The sequence below is a fragment of the Melanostigma gelatinosum genome, assembly GCF_949748355.1.
Source record: "Melanostigma gelatinosum genome assembly, chromosome: 8".
Taxonomy (NCBI): domain Eukaryota; kingdom Metazoa; phylum Chordata; class Actinopteri; order Perciformes; family Zoarcidae; genus Melanostigma; species Melanostigma gelatinosum.
The window spans coordinates 2,887,755-2,907,562 of record NC_136641.1 but is presented as its reverse complement, the minus strand read 5'-3'; the positions used below and the strand labels follow the sequence as shown (position 1 = coordinate 2,907,562).

At 42.8% G+C, this 19,808-nt stretch overlaps 1 protein-coding gene across 3 annotated transcripts; it reads right to left on the bottom strand.

The window, feature by feature from the left end:
- Nucleotides 1–8,055: 8,055 nt before the first annotated feature.
- dnase1l1 (deoxyribonuclease I-like 1) lies at nucleotides 8,056–19,794 on the bottom strand. 3 transcript variants are annotated; one of them, XM_079274095.1, is made up of 10 exons: nucleotides 18,123–19,794; nucleotides 15,066–17,670; nucleotides 13,898–14,068; nucleotides 13,275–13,363; nucleotides 12,605–12,694; nucleotides 12,392–12,504; nucleotides 12,172–12,284; nucleotides 11,889–12,046; nucleotides 11,320–11,416; nucleotides 8,056–11,137 (listed from the first exon to the last, which is right to left on the bottom strand). In XM_079274095.1, the coding sequence occupies exons 3-10, from the start codon at nucleotides 14,057–14,059 to the stop codon at nucleotides 11,003–11,005; spliced, it is 957 nt and encodes a 318-aa protein (XP_079130221.1). In that variant the 5' UTR covers nucleotides 14,060–14,068; nucleotides 15,066–17,670; nucleotides 18,123–19,794; the 3' UTR covers nucleotides 8,056–11,002. The 3 variants fall into 3 exon arrangements, with proteins under 3 accessions (XP_079130221.1, XP_079130222.1, XP_079130223.1); XM_079274096.1 differs by having other exon boundaries at nucleotides 15,066–17,310; XM_079274097.1 differs by lacking the exons at nucleotides 15,066–17,670; nucleotides 18,123–19,794 and adding an exon at nucleotides 14,587–14,659.
- Between the last annotated feature and the right edge of the window lie 14 nt (nucleotides 19,795–19,808).

Here is a 19,808-nt window from a genome sequence, read left to right as displayed (position 1 = left end):
CTTACACTGTTTCTTTAATTGTTTTTAAATCTCCTTTTCTTTTGCCTTGTGTTTTGATGCTTTTAATGGTTTTATGTGAAGCACTTTGAATTACCTTGTTGTTGAAATGTGCTGTACAAATAAACTTGCCTTGCCTTGCCTTGCCTTACATATTGGCATGAAAAATGATTCTAAACATTATCCTTAGTTTGTAGTGCATTGATACCTAATAGTTGCAATTGTCCATACCACCTGTGAATATATGCGTGTTATAAAACATCAATGTAGGGTTAAAGGAATATTAGCACTCAAAGCCACATGTGGCAGAAAACTGTCACGTCATGTTTGTGACACTGGGACAACAAGTCGGCATCGTACTGGTTCCCTCCACAAAAAGCGCGATGGGATTCTTGATTATTGCAGAAAATTATCATCGTGGCAAACATGAACACCATGGTGAAAGTCCTGTTTGTTTGACTGAAGTCTCTGAGGAAGAGTGGAACAGACAGACATCTCACAATCAGGTGCCACACGTTACCCAGGACTAGATGTCTGCCTGCACAGGAGAGTCAGCCGCATCCCCACACATCCAGTTTAACTTCCTCCTCAGTGTTGCTATGGCAGCCACTTACATCATAGCCCCAAGTTGTTGAGGTATGGTGTTGCCTCTAATTCCTCATATTGGGCCGTGTCCCTCTCTTGGAGAAACCCGCAGCTCTTAAATGTCCACCATATGGCACTAATTAGTTAATTAGGTGATTATGGGATGTGCTGCAGTGGCTCCTGCTGTTGCTAGGAAACTCATTACAAATCATTTAAACCTGACCTGAGTTGTTATTTATTCTATTCTATTCTTCTAATGTTAGTCAGACCAGACTGAAGGCATGGTGCGTGCTGTGTTCACGTTCCATCTATACTTTAATGTGAGTTATTACATTTACACGTATACTGCAGTCCATTAGTCACCTCAAAAGAGTAACATTGCACTTTTATGCCAGTGTATATGATAGAGTTATAGTATTATGTACAGCAGGGGTGTCCAAACATTTTTCACTGAGGGCCACATACAGAAAAATATACCAAGGGCTGGGCCACTCAGGTCCGATCGCCTCACCCCTAGTGTGTTAAAGTCAGCAAAATCAATCAAATTTGGTTCTCAATGTGCTTTTGTTCAGATTTAACAGAGATGTTTGCTCACGTATGTTGAGCCGAACAGACTCATTATTCAAATAGAAGGGAGTTGAGAACAGCTCGATGTCTCTCTCAATGAGAGAAACATATTGAAAGCCATGGCAGCTGGTGGAACATGTTCTAGGTAGGGCTGTGCCACATCCAATCAATTTCAGCAAACATCCCAGTATGATTTAATGCTAAATAAATGAAGGTATCAAACACGTATTGCTACTTTGCAGTTAAATATTTAACATTTATTCCAACATGAAAAAAAGCAGAAAATAACACTTTGACAAACACGTCAGGACATCTTATTTACAGCTAGTAGCTTCATGTACTGCTTCCCTTTCCTGCTAGTCTGCTGTCTGATTGTGAGGTCAGGCTGATCTGATATCAGCTCTGCAGTTTCTCCTCAAAGTTCTCCTCTCAAACGGGTCTTGGAGGAGTAGTGCTCGTGCTGGAGCTCGCGCCCGCCTGTAGAGACTCGTCCGGACGGGAACGCGCAGCTTGGGGCAGAATCGATTCTGCTCCAAGCTGAATCTATTTGAGGGCGCTGATTGGCTAAATTGTATGTCACACATTTATATCTTTAATCAGCAATTGGCTGAACTGCTTCACTGCTCTTTTGGGCAGTTTCTCCAGCGCTGCTGAGACGTGCACATGCAGAGAGGACATGCAGGAAAAGCATATATTTACCGCAGATATCATATTTTACACATATTACTGGGTGATTCCATATTTAAAAAACACAAATATTGACTATTTGTATAGTTTATTATTGTTATTATTATTCATTTTATTTTATTTGTTGTGGCTCAAGGTGGGGCGGCGCCCTATCGCCCTCTATTGACCAGCCGCCACGTAAGCACTGACTGAGTTCTGTCATGAGAGACGTTATCACGGACACGTATTTCCCCCTTTCAGCAGAAAGGTTGGCCTTTGGAAAAGCACATTTGACTTCGGACTGCGTGGGGAAGTGCGCAACATTGAAGTTGCGTAGAGTGCCCTCGTGCTCGAATTATGTTGACAGTTTTCACAACCGTGTTCATCACATCGCCGAGCTGGACTGTCTGAGCACAGAGGGCTTGTTGGTGGGTGATACGCTGCATTTTAATAGCCTCACCTCCGCTCGCCTTTCATAGCTGGAGCCCTATCTGTTATAACTCCACACAGCTTGTCCCATCTTGTCAATTGCATCTGACACAGCTTCAAACATGTCCTTACCTGTTGTTGTGCTCTTTAGACTCCTAAAATCAAGCAGCTCCTAATGCAGAAATGATCGCAAACAAATGAACAGCTGTGCTGTGTCTGTGGCATCTGTGCTCTCATCATATGCAATGGAGTAAAAAGCAAAAGCACGAGCTTTATCTGACACTTGATGGTTTAGGTTGGCTGACAAGTCTTCGATTCGCCGCACAACTGTGTTTCTGGACACGCTAACGTCGTTGAATTCCTGCATTTATTCCGGGCACTTGCGACTTTAGTGAGGCACTGTTTTATGAAGTCACCATCTGAGAAAGGTTTCCCGTGGCGGGCAATGAGTTGAGCTACCTCGTGGCTGCTATTGTGACTTTTTCTTGTGTTTTGTTTGCACGGAAAAAAACACTCTTATTGAGCTAACTGCCATTTAACTTTCTGTACAATACAGTCAAGCGCAAGTTTCAAGTGTGGGCCATATTATATTATATTTTTAGAAGTTGCTGTGGGCCAATTAAAAATGGACCGCGGGCCGTACTTGGCCCGCGGGCCGTAGTTTGGACACCCCTGATGTACAGTAATCATTAAGTCATCATACTAACCAGTGTTCCCCTTTCACAGTACAAGCAAAGCAGTAACAGAATACACTTTGGATGTGATCAATCAAATGTATTTCTAACTGTATACATCTAAAGCAGGGGTGGGCAATTATCTTTCCCAAGGGGCCACATGAGGAACAGGGACTGTTGTGGAGGGCTGGACCAATAGACTGAACTCAATCCTGCTCAATACTATTCCACCTCTTTAATAAAAGCAGTATGTTGTATGGTTTTTATAAGCTGCGAGTGGTAGGAGTAAATGTTATGATCAGTGGTGGAATGTAACTTAGTATATTTGCTTAAGTACTGTACTTATGTACAAATTCAAGGTACTTTACTTGAGTATTTGTATTTTATTTAACTACTATTGAAGAAAATCATCATATAACTTGTGAATCCAACTGTTGTTACAATCTTAATTTCCATGATTGCAGTAAACACGAGTGTTCCTCTTTATGTAAAAGTATCCAGAATCATTTGAGACGTAAAACCTCATATCACAAGCAACAGTTACATAACGTGTTATTCTGGTTCTCAGCATCCTTTTTGGGAAATGATTATCAGGGCCAGACAAAAAGTAATTGATCTCTCAAGTGTACCAAAACATTTCCGTACATGGAGCTGTGTTCTGTGTGTTCTGTGTGCCCAGAACAAAATAAGAACATGCCCTAATTAGGAGTCCAGATGTGTCCTGATACTTGATTCAACAGACTGGTTTGATTGGTGGAACGTAGCTAAAGGGGGCGTGAATTTTGACGTTGTTGCTTGCTGCGGTCTGTTGTTGCGATACGTTGTTGCTGGGGTACAGTGTTGCGCTGCATTGCTGCGTTCCGTCATTGCGTGACTGCGTGGCTGCGTTTCTTTTCCTCTTTCTTTTTCGTATTTTCTTCCTTTTCTCTTCTCTTTCTCTTTCTTTTCTCTTTTTCTCTATTTTTTCTTCTTTTCTATCTTTTCTCTCTCTTTCTCTCTTTTCTTCTTTTTTTCTCTCTTCTTCCTTTTCCTTTTTCATCTCTTTTTCTCCTTTCGTTCTCGTCTCTCTTTCTTCTCTTTTCTTTTTTTCTCTTCTCTCTTTTTCTTCTTTTTCTCTTTCTGTTTCTCTCTTTCTCTCTCTCTCTCTCTCTTTCTTCTCTCTTCTTTTTCTTCTGCATAGTGGGAAGAGCATGCGTAGTAGGAAAAGCGGGATAGGGGAGGGGGACGGAGTAGAGGGAACCTGGCAACCCGGTGCCGGGAATCTGCATAGTGGGAAGAGCGTGCGTAGTAGTGTCGAGAAGAGTTGAGCTCACGAGAGCTGCCTCGAAAACATGCATACACGATCAGGGGAAAGTCAGGATATAAAAGCACGAAGCATATACTCAGAAATCAATAGTTAAAGTGTAATCGAAAGATAAAGTGTATGATCGTTACATAACGAATGTTTAATACATGGAGTGATTTAACAAATGTAAACCTGATAATAATAATAATAATATGTGTATCTGAGTATAGTGCAGTCTTTGTGTAGAAAGTACGGAGAAAGAGGAAGTAAGCAGGGTGTTGGCTTCAAGGGATGGGGAAATAATGGTGGTTGAGAAGAAAAAACACAAAGCACAATAATGATGAAGGATGAGATCAATAATCATTTTATAAGCAAATGTGTACTAAGTAAACTGATTATAACAACTGTAACTGATTATAACAGCTGTAACTGTGATTATGATAACTAATCTGTGTTAGAAATGTGTGAGTGTAGGAAAAGGGGAAGTACAACAGATGTTGAACACCCAGACACGCGCAGAGCTTGATTAAGTAAGTGCCCAGACAGGGAAGTTGGGGTGATTTCCTCATGCACACACACACACACAAAAGTTAGGTACTTTTCGAAGCACATGCACCAAATCAATGATGTCATGTTAATCATGGGCTGAGGAAGGCCGTGTTGAGGAAGAGGGGGGAGAGACGCGAGAGGCAGCCCAAAAGTGTTATAAAAGAAGTAACTTGCAAACAGCAAGATGGGATTTCTACACGAGAGACGTCCAAGTGCTCTGAGAAGAAGATACGGACGATTGCAACTGAAGTATTCGAGGACTTTGTCTCTGTTCACGGAAAGAAGACCGCTGTTCGTGGACAAAGGATGAAAGACGGAGATTTTCCTCTCCCCACTGCTCGACTCTAACAACTGAACAACGGAGAAAACGCAGCAGCCCTAGAAAGACTTTGTACTGAGTTTTGAGGACTGTTGAACGGACTCCGCTGCAGAGCAGGAGGACCGAGGGTCTGGCCGGACCTTCACTCCTAACAACTCCAAAAGAACCTTTTCATCGCACCTTTGGAAATCCAGCTCCAACCGAGCCGTCTCGGCATCTAAAACCAATGAGTATAACCTGAGAAGAAAATTAAAGTAACGAATCAAGTGTAGTGACATTTTATGTGAGCTGTAGCTTAACCCTTGCAAACTAACTAAATATAACCTGCAATAAATATCTAATCTGCATTAAAAGTAAATTTCTCAAGTGCATTTATTTGCTCAGGCAGTAAAAAGTTAAATCCATTGTATGTCTAACAACTGAGTTCTGTAAGGTTATCCTAGAAGACCGAATCCACTTAACAATCCCTTACGGTTTTAGAAGTAATCCTAGCCGTTAAAACCTAAACCTGGCATTTACCAAGAGCACGGATCCAGAAGAGGGAAGCTGCCATAACCGACGCGACTGGTAGGAGCACCCGGGGTCAGGGTGGCCCCTCGACGAGTGCACTCAGACCGGAGGAAGCAGGGTAGACGTCGGGAGTAACGGCAGTTAGAAGAGCCAGGCGAGTTCCCTCGCAAGAACACCAGCTCGACAATCTTTTAATAGAGAGCTGAGTCAGTAAGTAGCCCCGTATCGGGCCAGAAGTACCCCAGGATCTAACAGTAGGAAAAGCGGGATAGGGGAGGGGGACGGAGGAGAGGGAACCTGGCAACCCGGTGCCGGGAATCTGCATAGTGGGAAGAGTATGCATAGTAGGAAAAAGCGGGATAGGGGAGGGGGACGGAGGAGAGGGAACCTGGCAACCCGGTGCCAGGAATCTGCATAGTGGGAAGAGCGTGCGTAGTGGGAAAAGCGGGATGGGGACAGAGGAGAGGGAACCTGGCAACCCGGTGTCAGGAATCTGCATAGTGGGAAGAGCATGCGTAGTAGGAAAAGCGGGATGGGGGAGGGGGACAGGGGAGACGGAACCTGGCAACCCGGTGCCTGGGTACGGGCAGAAGAAAGGTGGTGTAAGAGAACAGTGAAGGGACAGCTTAGAGGGGGGGACAGCTTAGAAAGGGGGACGGAGGAAAGAAGACCTGTCAACCCGGTGCCTAGGTACGGGCAGAAGAAAGGTGGTGTAAGAGAACAGTGACGGGACAGCTTAGAGGGGGGGGACAGCTTAGAAAGGGGGACGGAGGAAAGAAGACCTGTCAACCCGGTGCCTAGGTACGGGCAGAAGAAGGGTGGTGCAAGGGAACGGTGAAGGGACAGACAGGTGAATCCGGCCAAAAGGTGGGATGGAATGCTGAGGAAATGGAAGGGAGGAAGATAGAGTTGGCATCTCTTTGCCGCTTTGGAGAGTTGAGTTTGCCTGAGGTGGTGGAGGGGGATGAGAGGTGAGGCGCTGCAACCTGGCAACCCGGAACTTTGTGGGTTGGGGGGCGGAGCTTCGGGGTGCGTGGTGGCATCATGGTCGTTGGCGTCACGCCGGTGTGTTTGGATGTAGGTACGTTTGTGTTTGTCTGTTGTTTGTGTTTGCGTGCCGGGTAGCCAGAGTCGTCGGAGGCTCGTTCCCGAGCTGGGTCTGGAGCGAGCGAAGAAGGAGAGAGCTGGATTTACGTTTCCGTTGTCTACGTCTGGAGGTAGCGGGTCTCCCTCTGCCACTGAGATGTGAGTTAAAGGAGGACGGCCGTGCGTCCGACTCTTCGTATTGTCAGATCTGGCGGGTGGATGCAGCTGGTCGGCGAGGTGGAGATCGCGGGTTTGGCCACCCGGACCCTCTCGATGGCGGTTGGCGGCGTCCTCTGCGTGGTGTTCCGGTTGCGAGTGCAGAAAATGCGAGCGAGTGGGTAGGTAGTTATAGGAGTGTGGCCGGAAGTGGGCGAGTGGCTGAGGTGTGGTCCTGCTCCTGAAGTTTTATCTCCAATTAATAAACAAGCTGCTGTACCACCAGACTTCAGATCAGCTTCTTTCTTCAGGATGTGAGACTCATAGAAGCTTTTTTTTATTATTATATAGTAAAATGGGAGTACGAAACCCTGTTTCATTGTACAATGACAATAAATAACCTTGTAAGATCTTGCCTAACAAACGTGTAAGTGTCATAAACTTTTGTTTACCACAGTGCTTACTTTCTTCTAAAATCCCAAACCCAACAGAAAAATCCCATTCACTTTTTGTCAGGAGAACCACGGTTAACTTGTGGGTTTTACCTACAAAAATACAGAATCATCCCTGCAGCACAACATGTACGACACATTCCAGTGTGAGTTTCGTAAACAACAATCTACTGAAACCGCTCTCCTGAGGGTTTCAAATGACATTCTAATGTCTTCTGATGCAGGTGACTGCTGTGCATTAGTACTTCTGGACCTCAGTTCTGCATTCGACAATGTAAAGCATAACATCTTGATTATCTGGGGCCTCTGTTATTTTCCCTATATTTGTTGCCTTTGGGACCGATTATAAAAAATGATAATGTGTCCTATCATTTATATGCAGATGACATGCAACTCCATCTGTCATTCAAACCCAATGAGGCTTTTGCATTACAGTATTTCTCAATTGCTAAAACACTAAAACCCATTGGCTGAACAAAGTTCTCAGTTGCCTGAACTCATTTAGCTAATTGTGCAGTCTGTTATCAATACCTTAAACTATTTCACATGGTGAAACACAATTTGCAGATCTCACTTAGACTTTTCAGCAAAACTCTAAACACATTCTCAGTCTCAAAACACATTCTGCACTGTAATGCACATGTCATCCATACTGGTAAACACAAGTGGCAACAATCAAATACAAATAGAGAACACATGTCATTGATTAAACACAATCACTCAAAATTGATTTCACTTGTATCAAATGATGTGACACAACCAATATAAGCCAGTTTAGAGAGCAAACAAGTGGTTGAGAAAGTCCGAGAATGGATAGAAGAAACAATGTGAGAGGACGAGGACGAGGACAAGTGCGTATGTGAGGTGGGCGACGAGGAGGAAGAGGAGGAGGGCAAGAAAGAGGAAGAGGAGGATGAAGAGGAAGACAAAGAGTGGAAATATCTGATGAAATTCGAGCAACAGTCATAGACCATGTTATAGTCCACGGACTGACAATGAGGGAAGCAGGACTTAGAGTGCACCCCAATTTGAGCCGATTTTCTGTGTCCACCACAGTAAGGACATTCAGAGAAGAGAACAGGTACAGTATGCTACTGTATTTTTGTAATTGCAAATTGACTGTACGACACTATATGCAGCTGTTTCAATAGACATTTGTAAAGTTCATCACTGTATGTATTGTACTGCATGAATATTTTTCTACTTTTTGTAGAACTGCAAGGCTGCCACATGCAGGTGGAAGGAGAGCTATATTCACTCAGGAGCAAGAGACCGTTAGAGTGGGCATGATCCTTCAAGATCATTTACTGTAATACGACTCAGAGAAATCCAGGAACGAGTGATACAAGACAACACACACTTCCAGGGAATCGACAGTGTACAATAAACAAATTGTATGGCCTTGAACATGGTGCTTTCTATTTGTTACAGTAACAGTACTGACTGCTCAATAGATTTTGACTGGTTGCAGGTTCATATCAACAAAGAACAAGAATTCCAGTATCACAGAGACAAAGGACACGTTTGTGAGATGCAGGGTACAGTACTGTAAAAATAGGGGTACAAGGAGGAGGAAGAACAAAAGAAATTGCAAAGAGCAAAGCACAGTAGTCATTTCTGATCAATTTTGAGCGACTGTAATAGAACATGTTTTCGTTCATATGAAATTAGTTTTGAGATTAAAAATCTACTTCTCCCTGAGAACTATATGTTTTGAACAATGTGTTTTCTATTTATTGGTGTATTGTTTACTGACTGCTTGATGGTGTATATTATTTTGATCACTTTGTTTATGATTTGAGAGCAGTGTTTGATTTTGAGCACAGGTAAAACTGTTTTGAGGCGAAAGTTTCATTTTGCAAGAGGATTCCGAGGTTTTGTAAATCGTGCTTGAAGATGAGGTTTTGTGTTTACAGTTTTGAGAGAATGGGTGACCGTTTCAAGAAATGTGTCTTAGCAATCGAGAAAAACTGTAACTAGGCTCCTGGACTGTGTCAATGCTATTAGAGACGGCAGAAAACTGCTTCAAACTTAACGCCACCAAGATGGAGGTTCTAGTTATTGCACCGGATGAATTTGTCCCTACGATCAAGCAGAGTATTGGTCCACTCTCCTCTGCTGCCCATTTCAACCTGCGCAATCCAGGGGTTATCTTTGATCGATCCATGTCGATTAACCCCCATGTTAGGCAGCTGGCCAGATCATGTTTCTTCCACCTAAGAAATATCAGTAAGTACTAGAGATGATTGTACATGCCTTCATCTCTTCACGCATTGACGCCTGTAACACACTTTTCTCATCACTCAGTGTATCTGCTCTCAACCGTTTGCAGGTAATCCAGGATGCTGCCGCCAGATTACTCACGAGGACAAATCGAGGGTCTCACATCACCCCCGAACTCCGATCTCTCCACTGGCTCCCTGTAGCATTTAGGATCCACTTTAAAATTCTCACCCTCACTTACAGAGCACTACACGGTCAGACTCCTACATATGTGGCTGAACAACTTCACCCATATTCACCCGCCCGCGCTCTCAAGTCAAACATGTTAAATTATCTGTGTGTCCCACGCACTCGCCCTAAGACCCGTGGTGACCGAGCCTTTCAGGCAGTAGCACCAAGGCTGTGGAATGATCTGCCTGCACCTCTACGGTTTGCTGTTTCTGTGAACTCATTCATAAATCAGCTCAAGACACACCTGTTTAGACTGGCGTTTGGGTAACAACTCATAGGCCTGCTATTAAACCATGTTTTACGTTTGTACTTTCTGTTTTTGTGCATTTGAATGTAAATTATTGGTACTTATATGGTCACATTGTGCTTTTTATGTTTGTAATTCTGCTCATGTTAAGCACTTTGTGACTAATGTCTGTGAAAAGCGCTCTCTAAATACATTTGACTTACTTACTTACACTCTATTTGAGAAGATCAATAAAAGGGTACAGCTGAGGGAGCAAATTAACTACATTAAGTGAACAGATTAATCATTTGAGGAAACAATTTGTTGACAAGCGTCTGTACTGTTTCTGTGCAGTCCACTGGAGCAAACATTTTAAAAGGAGCTCGATACGGAATTCAAAGCACATCTATAATTGAGGGCTTGCCTCCACACGGCTCTCAACATGGCGAGGCTCATAGCTAACGATGCTAACAGGGCTAACAAAGCAACGGTGGGCGCTGTGCTTCCGGGACGACGCAGACAATCGGAACAACGTTATTATTGAGTGAACTGTATGAGTTGCAATGCAGAGCGGTGGTGAATAGCTATAGTGGGGCAGACAAGCAGAGATACACATGCACAACACAGACCGAAACGGCTACGTAAAGGAAGCACAAAGAAGCTCACACAGAGGGAGAGGAGGGCTGATGGAGACATGACTTCACTACATCTTTATGTAGATAACAGTTGTTTGCTGCTTTATTAATGCTCTGAAGGTCGTATTGAGAACCTTTAAACTTAAATCATACTCTTATACAGATACACATGGATATTATTGTGCAAAATGGTACATAAAGGTAAATGTCAACAGTTGTGTAATTTTCCGTAGTTTTTCCTGGCCCTGAACCCAACATGGAGAGACAAACCCGGGAGTGTTATCAGAGATATTTGGCAAGTTGGAATCCACATGTTGGGGAAGCATTACATTCTGATCAGTTCATGAAGGAAGCCGTTCTGAGGATTTCCTCAGACTGAGATGACAAAAATCCACATAGGTTTATTATCAAACTACCATGTCAACGTTTGGAAGACAAGGTGGCTGAAGATGAAGAAAGAAAGGGAAGTGAAAGCATTAAAGGAGACTTTGTATGCGATGTCCTTCAGCAGGACCTCCACAGGGTAATGGTCACTAACCTCCAGCGCCTGAACAGAAAGCACAGAGGAAACAGTTTAGCAACCTCAGCACATCTACAGAACAGAACGTGGGATTTATTTTGGGTATTTGTATGTTTTGGTCAGACCCAAGTATGGTTTACATTTTGTACTACCTTGTCATTTGCAAGTGCCTTCATCATTTGAATGATGACAATAAATGTTATGGTTACCTGTTCCTCTGTGAGTCGGTATTCCACCTGGAAGTTAAATGGGCTGGCTGAAAGGGGCACAACTGCTCTGGCAAACCTTTCCCCGTGCACAACGATCCTGTTGTATCACACAGACAGAACAGACCATAATACACATGTTATGTTCAAAATATGAGGGCATGTTAATGAGTTAAGGCAAATTGTCAAACCAATTTAAACGGCATATTTTCAATGGTGATGCCTAACGTCAGCTTTTTACTTCCAGCGATTGCATCTACGCTTCAAAAATCAAGATGTTATCATTGACAAGCCCTCGAGGCAGCTCTACTCCTCCGTCCTCGCATGTTGGACTGAGGACCGACTGAACACGGCAGTGACCCACTATCGCCTCTCCAGGTACAAGTGGTATTACAAGACGGGACGGGCGGTTAGCATGCTCATTTCACGAGGTACTTCTGCAACACAATACATAGACGTCTTTGACAAGACTGAAACCTCTTCACATTCTCTTGAAAACGTTTTTTTGTAATTTTTCAAACTACAATTATGACCAGATCCGACTCATTGCACATGTAAGAGTGTGACTTCACCTGTCGTAGGTGCAGGAGGTGGTCGATCGCACAGTGGTGTCGGCCTTTTCTGGAATGAGCCAATAGAGGCTTTTCTTTGTAAGCAGGCGCACATTCTTCCTGTTCTTCTTAGCGAGGTAGCCGCAGTCAGCGTTGAAGTCCCCGAGAAGCATCACATTCTGCTCACACACACACATGCACAATGACACTGATCGTGAGCCTCCAAAATCATTATTGGACTTTGAAACTGTGTTATTTAAAGGAAAAAAGTAACCATTGACATTAAGCCAAAATGAGCTTTTACCTCAGTTTTCCACATCGTCTTCACATGTTCCAATACGTCATAGAGTGCGTCCAGCTCTTTAGTGGTGTTGGTTGGAGTGGTGTGCTGAGGTATGAGGACAAACTCCCTTATATCTGAATACATAGAGAGGGAGGGAGGATGCAGCAGAAGCAGTTTATGTGCCTCAACATCACCATGCTTCTCATTATTATAGAGCGGAATCCTGAGTGTCTGAACTGACCTGTCTTGGGGGCTTTGAAGCGGACAACAAAAGGCTCTCTGGAGAAAGCGTCTACATCTCCGGGTCGATCATCTGGGTACTGATACTGACCGGTGAGACTCACTGTGTCAGTCCTGCACACGGTCAGATGTTTCACATTAAACATTACTGCCTGCACTTAGACTGTCTCAACATTTTGGTGAAGCGTTGAAAAGTAACAGGAGATCCGCTCACCTGTAAACAAACACGTACTGCTCCTGGTAGGAGGCAGACCTGCCCAGTCTCTCACTGGACACGGCTTTGTAGTCGTGTTCAGTGTCATACCTGAAAGACAGAGAAGTGATGCAACTCTGGATACTGTGTTTCTCTCACTGGGCTGATGTGACTGTGCAGTCGCGTTTACTCATGCGGCTCTTCAGCCCCTCTGCTGCGGCTCCCTGAGTCTACATCCACACTAATACGTTTTAAAACAAAAAAACGATCTCCGTCCACACGGCGTTTCAGCATTGTTTTCGAGATGATCTCGGTCCAGACTAAAACGCCTGAAATCGAATATCACGTGACTCTTCACGTATACTGGGCATGCGGGTGGGTGCCGGTGTAAACAGGAAGTAGATTGGTTGCTCAAAGCCGCTAACGTGACTTCAGACGGCCGCCCCGTAGGTCTGATAACGCTGCTGGACATGCTGCTCGCTCCAATAACAGCTGCTTCCTCCGTAATAATGCAAAATGGAGCATAATGTACTAAATGAACATCATGCTGTATTGAAGAAGACTTGAAACTAGAGATTGAGACATAAACTCATGTTTACAATGTTTACTGAGGGAATAAATCAAGAGAGAAGTAGAGTCATTTTGTGTCATGTGTGTGTGTGCGTGCGTGCGTGCGCATGTTATTAATCACCTGTTAAGGCGGCTGAGCAGCAGTGGTAAAGCTTTCTGTTGAGTGTCTCTCACTTCCTGAAGCAAACACACATCACAGCGAGCGATGATCTGGAACACGGATCACAGCAATGTGGAGGTGACTATCATTGTGATACACAGGAGTGAATGTTGCATTATGGGTATGAGGGTACTAGCTATGCTATTGCGTGTGGATACATGGTGTTCAGCCTACCTAGACCATGGACTAAGAGAGCTGGATACGCTGCTCACGCTTAGCTTTGCTGACAATTGGTCCTACTTGACCGTTTACATCCTGTTAAATAAGATTCTGTTTCGTAGCACCTGTTGTGTTAATAGCATATAGCTCATAAGTTACGCTACATATTGAATCCATATTGAAAATGACTTTATAATGACAGTGAAAAGGTGTGAATAAGGGACTGCTTCATTTTCTAGTGTGCATACCTCCGACTTAAACTGTAATAAGGGAGTTCTCTGTGACATTATGAAAGTATTGTATTATTGGTTAGTATTGACACCCTGTATGTGCTCAATCAAGTAATCTAACAGGGAATACATGAAAACATTTGCCCACTGATGTTGAAGACAGAGGTGAAACATCTTAGCCTGTCTTTGTCTTACCCTGGCGAGAGTGTGCATGACATTGCTCTTCTTGGACTTGGAGTCCCCAAAGTGATGGAGGTTGAAGGCACAGATTCTAAAATCGGAGGCTCCTTGAACATCACACACACCCACGAGGAAGGTGAGGAGGAGGAGGAGGAGGAGGAGGGAAGAGGACCTCATGGCACAGAGCTGCAACAGACAGTAAACTTGTGTGTGAAGAAAATCTGATTTGATTAACCAGTAAATATTGTAAATACACTGTGGACACCAGCGATACAAGAGCAAACGTCCCATCAGACTGAAATGAGCTGAGGACAAATAGAAGCCTCATCTCCAGTGGTGTGAGGTGTACTTCCCAAACTCAAACTATTCCTCTAAAGCCAACAAAAGTTACAGTAACTTTAAAAATAACAAATATTACAGACATATATTTGTTGGTATTTGGTTTGTTGATACAGACACAGCAATTCATATCTCCTAAAAAAAACTAAATTTGTAGAATTTATTTTCAGCCAAAATTCCTATAATTTATTTTGAATTGCTCATCATAAAAACATCTGTTTCTAATTATTATAATCTTAATAACTGTAATAGTCGTATTGATTGAGCTTCAGAATCCGCCTAAACACAACTGTCATAAGAAAAGCCCACTCACTGCTATCATAGCACACACACACACACACACAGAGAGATTGTTTCATTCCTACCACACACGGTCACACTGTGTGAAAGGTCAAAGGCCAGCAGAGGCTTCAATACTGCTCCGCTCACTTTAGGTTCTTCAGGGTCAGAGGTAAAACAAACAGCATGTCTTGGTTAACACGGGGAAACCCAGTGTTCCACGGTGGGTTTCACAGCTGCACCAGAACACACAACGTTACACGATATATACGTAAACCTGTGAATAAGAGAGTTCAGCCAGCATGTTACAAACTCTCCTGTGCTTTATCCGCTGCCAAACAATGAACACAGTCACAGTGGAGCATGAGTTCTGTTTGTAGTTTTCTCTCTCTCTCTCTGTCTTCGTCTCAAACACACACACACACACACACACACACACACACACACACACATTCTGAGCATACAGACATCTCAGGTTACAGTTCACATTCCAGTAAAGAGTTGTATCCTTGACTCACTCTTTTTAAGAATAAAGGTAAGTCAAGTTAGAGTAACAGCGACTTACCAGCTTGTTGGCTTGTTTGTTTCTCTCCACCTCCTCTCTGGTGAAGCTGGTCCACTGTGTTTCCTGTGGGAGGGGTTTATCTGACTGCACATTAACAGATACTCCGCTGGCAAGACATTTCCTCAGTTAATAAGTTAAACAATCACTTCTGACTTTTGTTTCCTTTATTCTGATTTCACATTTAAACCTCCAAGGCTGTTGCCACTGTGTGGCATTCACATAAAGATAAGTGGAGCGTAGATATCAGCATTCATGTAACATAATGTCAAAAAATAATTACAGACGGTAAATGATTATACAAAGACATTGGTGTTTCATTGTGCCTGTTAACAAACTGTTTATCCATTAACAGTTTCAGTTCTTTTGGTCTCAGTGTGGAAACAAATATGTTTCCTCTTTCTTTCTCTCTCGATCACACACACGCACACTTCGACTGGTATGAAGAAAAGCAAGTGTGACACTCAGTGTGTCAAACGTGGTGGAAAGCTGTGATTACTGCAGACGGGGCTGTGTGTTCAAACGTCTCTGCTCACTGAAGAAGAAGTGGGCGTGAAGAAAGCCTGGAGGAGGTTCAGAGTAGTCAGGAGAGAAACAGGGTGGAGTCTCTCTAAATATAGCCTCTTACTCATGTTTCCTCTTACTGCAGGAAGAACTGCATCAGACAAGATCCATGGTCACATGTCATGTTCAGCATTTAAGTGGTTTCCAATAATATATGATTGTACAATAATAACAACAACGCTATTATAATACTAATAATCATCATCATCATACATAATAAGTGGTTTCAGATTTATCTCGTAGTACAAACTGTGAGACTTTAACTCACAGAAACAGAGGATCTTTAGAGGAGGTCAGCAGAAGATGCCACTCAGAGGCATCATTTGAAAACTGAGAACCTGAAGATGAAATTGAAATGCAGCTGTGTGTCATACATCTGTAATGAACATGGGCCTTTGTTCGGAGCTGTTCTAATGTTGACAGTTAGAGTATAAGGGCTTATAGAACACTAGGATCGAAGTACATGATGCCATTCTCATGCTCTTTTATGTCCCATAAGTTGTTGCAGACATTTTTAAGTTGATACCATTTATGACGGTTTAACATCATTTTTTACTGCTCAAGAATTGATGAAGAATTACCAGAAATCCCTACAAAATGCCACATAAAGACACCAAGACATTGATGAGCACCATAGAAAAACCCATGCTGGGATTTAATGTCTAAAACATTTGACATTTGAGGAATTCTGTAAGAATTGCATTGTTTCTGCATCATCACACATGAATACAGTTGGGCTCATTGGATCCATAACAGTTTCATTCATGCAATTCCAAGACTGTATGTCAAGACAGTATGCAGAAATATTCAAATACACTATCTTTAGAATAGGCAAAATTCATATATTTATACTGCATGCAAACAACTGCATGAGATTATCATAAAGTGGGTACGTCTGTAAAGGGGAGACTCCTGGTACCCACAGAACCCTTCTTCAGTCACATATCTTCAGGTCGTGACAGGACATGTCTGAGAGCTCTAATTCCCTGTTTGACCTTTTATGAGCAAAAAGTCCAACAGAAATGATATTAGAGAACTGGGAGAGGAAGTGTTGTGTGTTGTGTTCCGTTAACACAGAGAAGAGAACTGACCTCTCTAACCAGGCTGATGTAGAATGAGGAGATTATGTTCTCCACAGAACAATTACATTCTTTACAGGTGCTAACGTAAAGGTCGCGCTTTATTCCATCAAAATCTGTCCAAGGTCAAACATCTATGAGATGAACCATGACAGAGGGACAATACTTCAAGTTGTTCTTTAATTCTTCATTTAATTAGCAGTGTTTTTGTTGTCCTAGCACATTAGGGAGCCTACATGTTGTTATTGTTCTGTTCATTGTAATCTACCATAGAATGTAATATAAAAGGCTCGTGTACATTCAGTGTTTATGACGAGAGGAAATGTTAACTCTGTCTAAAAGGCTTTATTTGGTGTTTTTCAATAACACGTGCATGTAGCAAAGTGTTCTAAATGGCTGCTTTACATATTCAAGATAATATAAGATAATGAGGAAATGGTCCGGAACAATCATTGAGGCACATAAACCCTGTTCTGAATTGAGTTACAATGTTTATAGACTTAAAAAAAAAAATGCATCCCCAGTAAACAAGTTTGGGAAACACTGCTCTATGTTAGGTGACCCTCTTGTAGCTGCAGCGCACATCCAGTCCACTGTCACGTATTCTACAAAGGTAGATAGACGGGCATGGAGAAGTGAGAAGGAAAGCAGTAACATCACATTAAAGAGTGCATGTGAACTGCTGCACCAAGTCATCTCAGGTAAATCCCTGAAATGACAGATTACTGTACTGTGGTTTGGTCTTTGAAAGGATGCATGTTTGTGGTGCTGCACCTTTGTTCATAAGCGTTAAATACCCAAACAGAACCCAGTGGGGGAGGGTGAATGGGACACTGTCAGAGATCCAGCACAGCATGGAGCTTTCTGTGTACCACGATGAGAGAGACGCCTTCATCACCAAATACCTCACTTCAAACGCCACCAAAACACCGACCATGAGCCGGCTGAGCTTCTACCAGGTAATCCTAGAGAGCATAAGATATGGAAGCACAGCGTGGTTACCCTGCCATCAAACAGCTTTACCAGTATAAAGGTAGTGAAGGAAGACAGTCCATGCAGAGCCTGTACCTTATCTGCAATAAGCAACGTGTGTAATAAATACAAACGCACTTTATTCAGCCATGCCCAAGCTGCTTCTATTAAGATGGATTCATGATGCTTTGTTTACTTAAAGCAACAGATTGTAGCTGGGCCAAAGACAGAGGTCCCCTCTGGGACAACAGTCTGTCCCTGTCTACATTTAAAAAGGTAGCTCACGCACATCTTCAGCACGAAGCTGACGCGTCTCAATTTCACCATTTATTCTGGCCATATCAGACAAACACTGCAGAATAAATTGGTGACATCGTGACTAATCGGCTTTGTCCTGCAGATGTGTGTGCTACTTATTTAACTTTCAATACTGTATGGACCTTACAGGTATGACTGCCTCAATGGGGATGATGCTTGATACGATGAAGACGAAGCCAGTTGAGAGAATGCTGGTTGATGTTGCAGCCCACACTGGGAACCTTCAGACAGCTGCAGTGAGGCGAGGAGGAGATGCAGCACATCATGTCTGCTTCCATACAGGGAAGAGTGCTGCACACCTCGTCTGTCCTCTGTACGGGGGTACCTGTTCAACAAAGTCATCTAGAATATGGAATAACTTATTCAAAAATGTGCTAAACTAACTGTTGTTTCAGTAACGGCAGCTTTACTCTGTGGTTAAACCTACACGAAGGCTCCTCATACAGGTGGACTACCTGTCCAACAACACACCTGCTGGTGAAACATAGTTGGAGATCAAAGTATTAAATTAGTAAAATAGTGTGTACATACACATGACCTGTTTAATTACTGCATGTAATTCTCGAAGCAGTTACCCTTGAAGTTGACATCCCCCGTTTCTATTAGCACACTGCAGTGACTGGTGAGACGGTAGAATGGGACATGGATATTACTTTAATAGCGTACTTGGTATTTTAGGGGCGGCTGTTCTTTTGAGTCTAACCCGAAATGTGGTTTAATGTGTTCCTTGAAAGATGCACCAAAGATCATTGAAAAATACGTACTTTATTCGACTCAGCCAACATCTTTGGGTTATGAATTACCTGTTCAGAAAAATTAAACAGCTTTGTTTGACGTTACACTTGTATCATACCTCCTGTACGTCACATGGGGTGGTGACAATAAGAATCCTTTTGGATTCAATCAACACGAGGCTTCCTTCAGAAGACGCAGTATGTTTTGAAGGAATAAGATTTCATTGTCTCATTGAGAGTATAACGACATCACCGCGTCACTCGACAACCAGACAGTGGTAACCCTGTGACCGTCTCAGTGTAACGAGTCAACGGTATGGTTTAGGAGAGTCAGCAGTACAACAATGTCACTCTGGCATCTTAGGGAATTTTTATTTATTTTTTAAAATCAGATAAAATAAACAAATTCATAAAAGTTCCTTTAAAATTAGAACATGAAGTCTGAGGGGTCAAATACTTCATGGGCAACAGCTATTTGTTTCAGAATGCTGTCTGATACCATCAAAGCATTAAGAGAGAGAGCTGTTCATTTCTATGGGATCTCTGTAAGTTTGGATCTTTAATACGTTTCATCGTTGAAATGAAGACTTCTAATTCTCCAAATGAAATAGTTGCTTACATGGATGGACAAATGTTTTCTGAAATACCTTCCATTCAAAACCTCACACCTGAACAGACATTTCAGTTTTACTTGTGTAATAATCAGGTAATAATGCATAATTTAGGTGAAAGTTTACGATTTCAAATGCGTGTCGTTTGATAGTTATGGTAACATTTTGTCTCAGTGGTCCCTTAAAGCACTCAGCACCTCCCAGCTGAGGACATACACAACCACAGAGTCACTGTCTGCAGCCATTGCACACCAGAAACACACTGCAGCGAGACCAGTCGGCTTAATAAACTGCAGGGTTATCAATTACAGATTTTAGCAACATAATTATTTAATCAAACCCTGTACCCTAAATCTAAGGCCCAATGGCTAACAGCAGAGATCGTCCATTCCTGTGAGTGCACAACAGCTGTGTTTGATTTGAGAACACGGTCGAAATTCACAGACCAGGCAATTAAGTACATAGTGT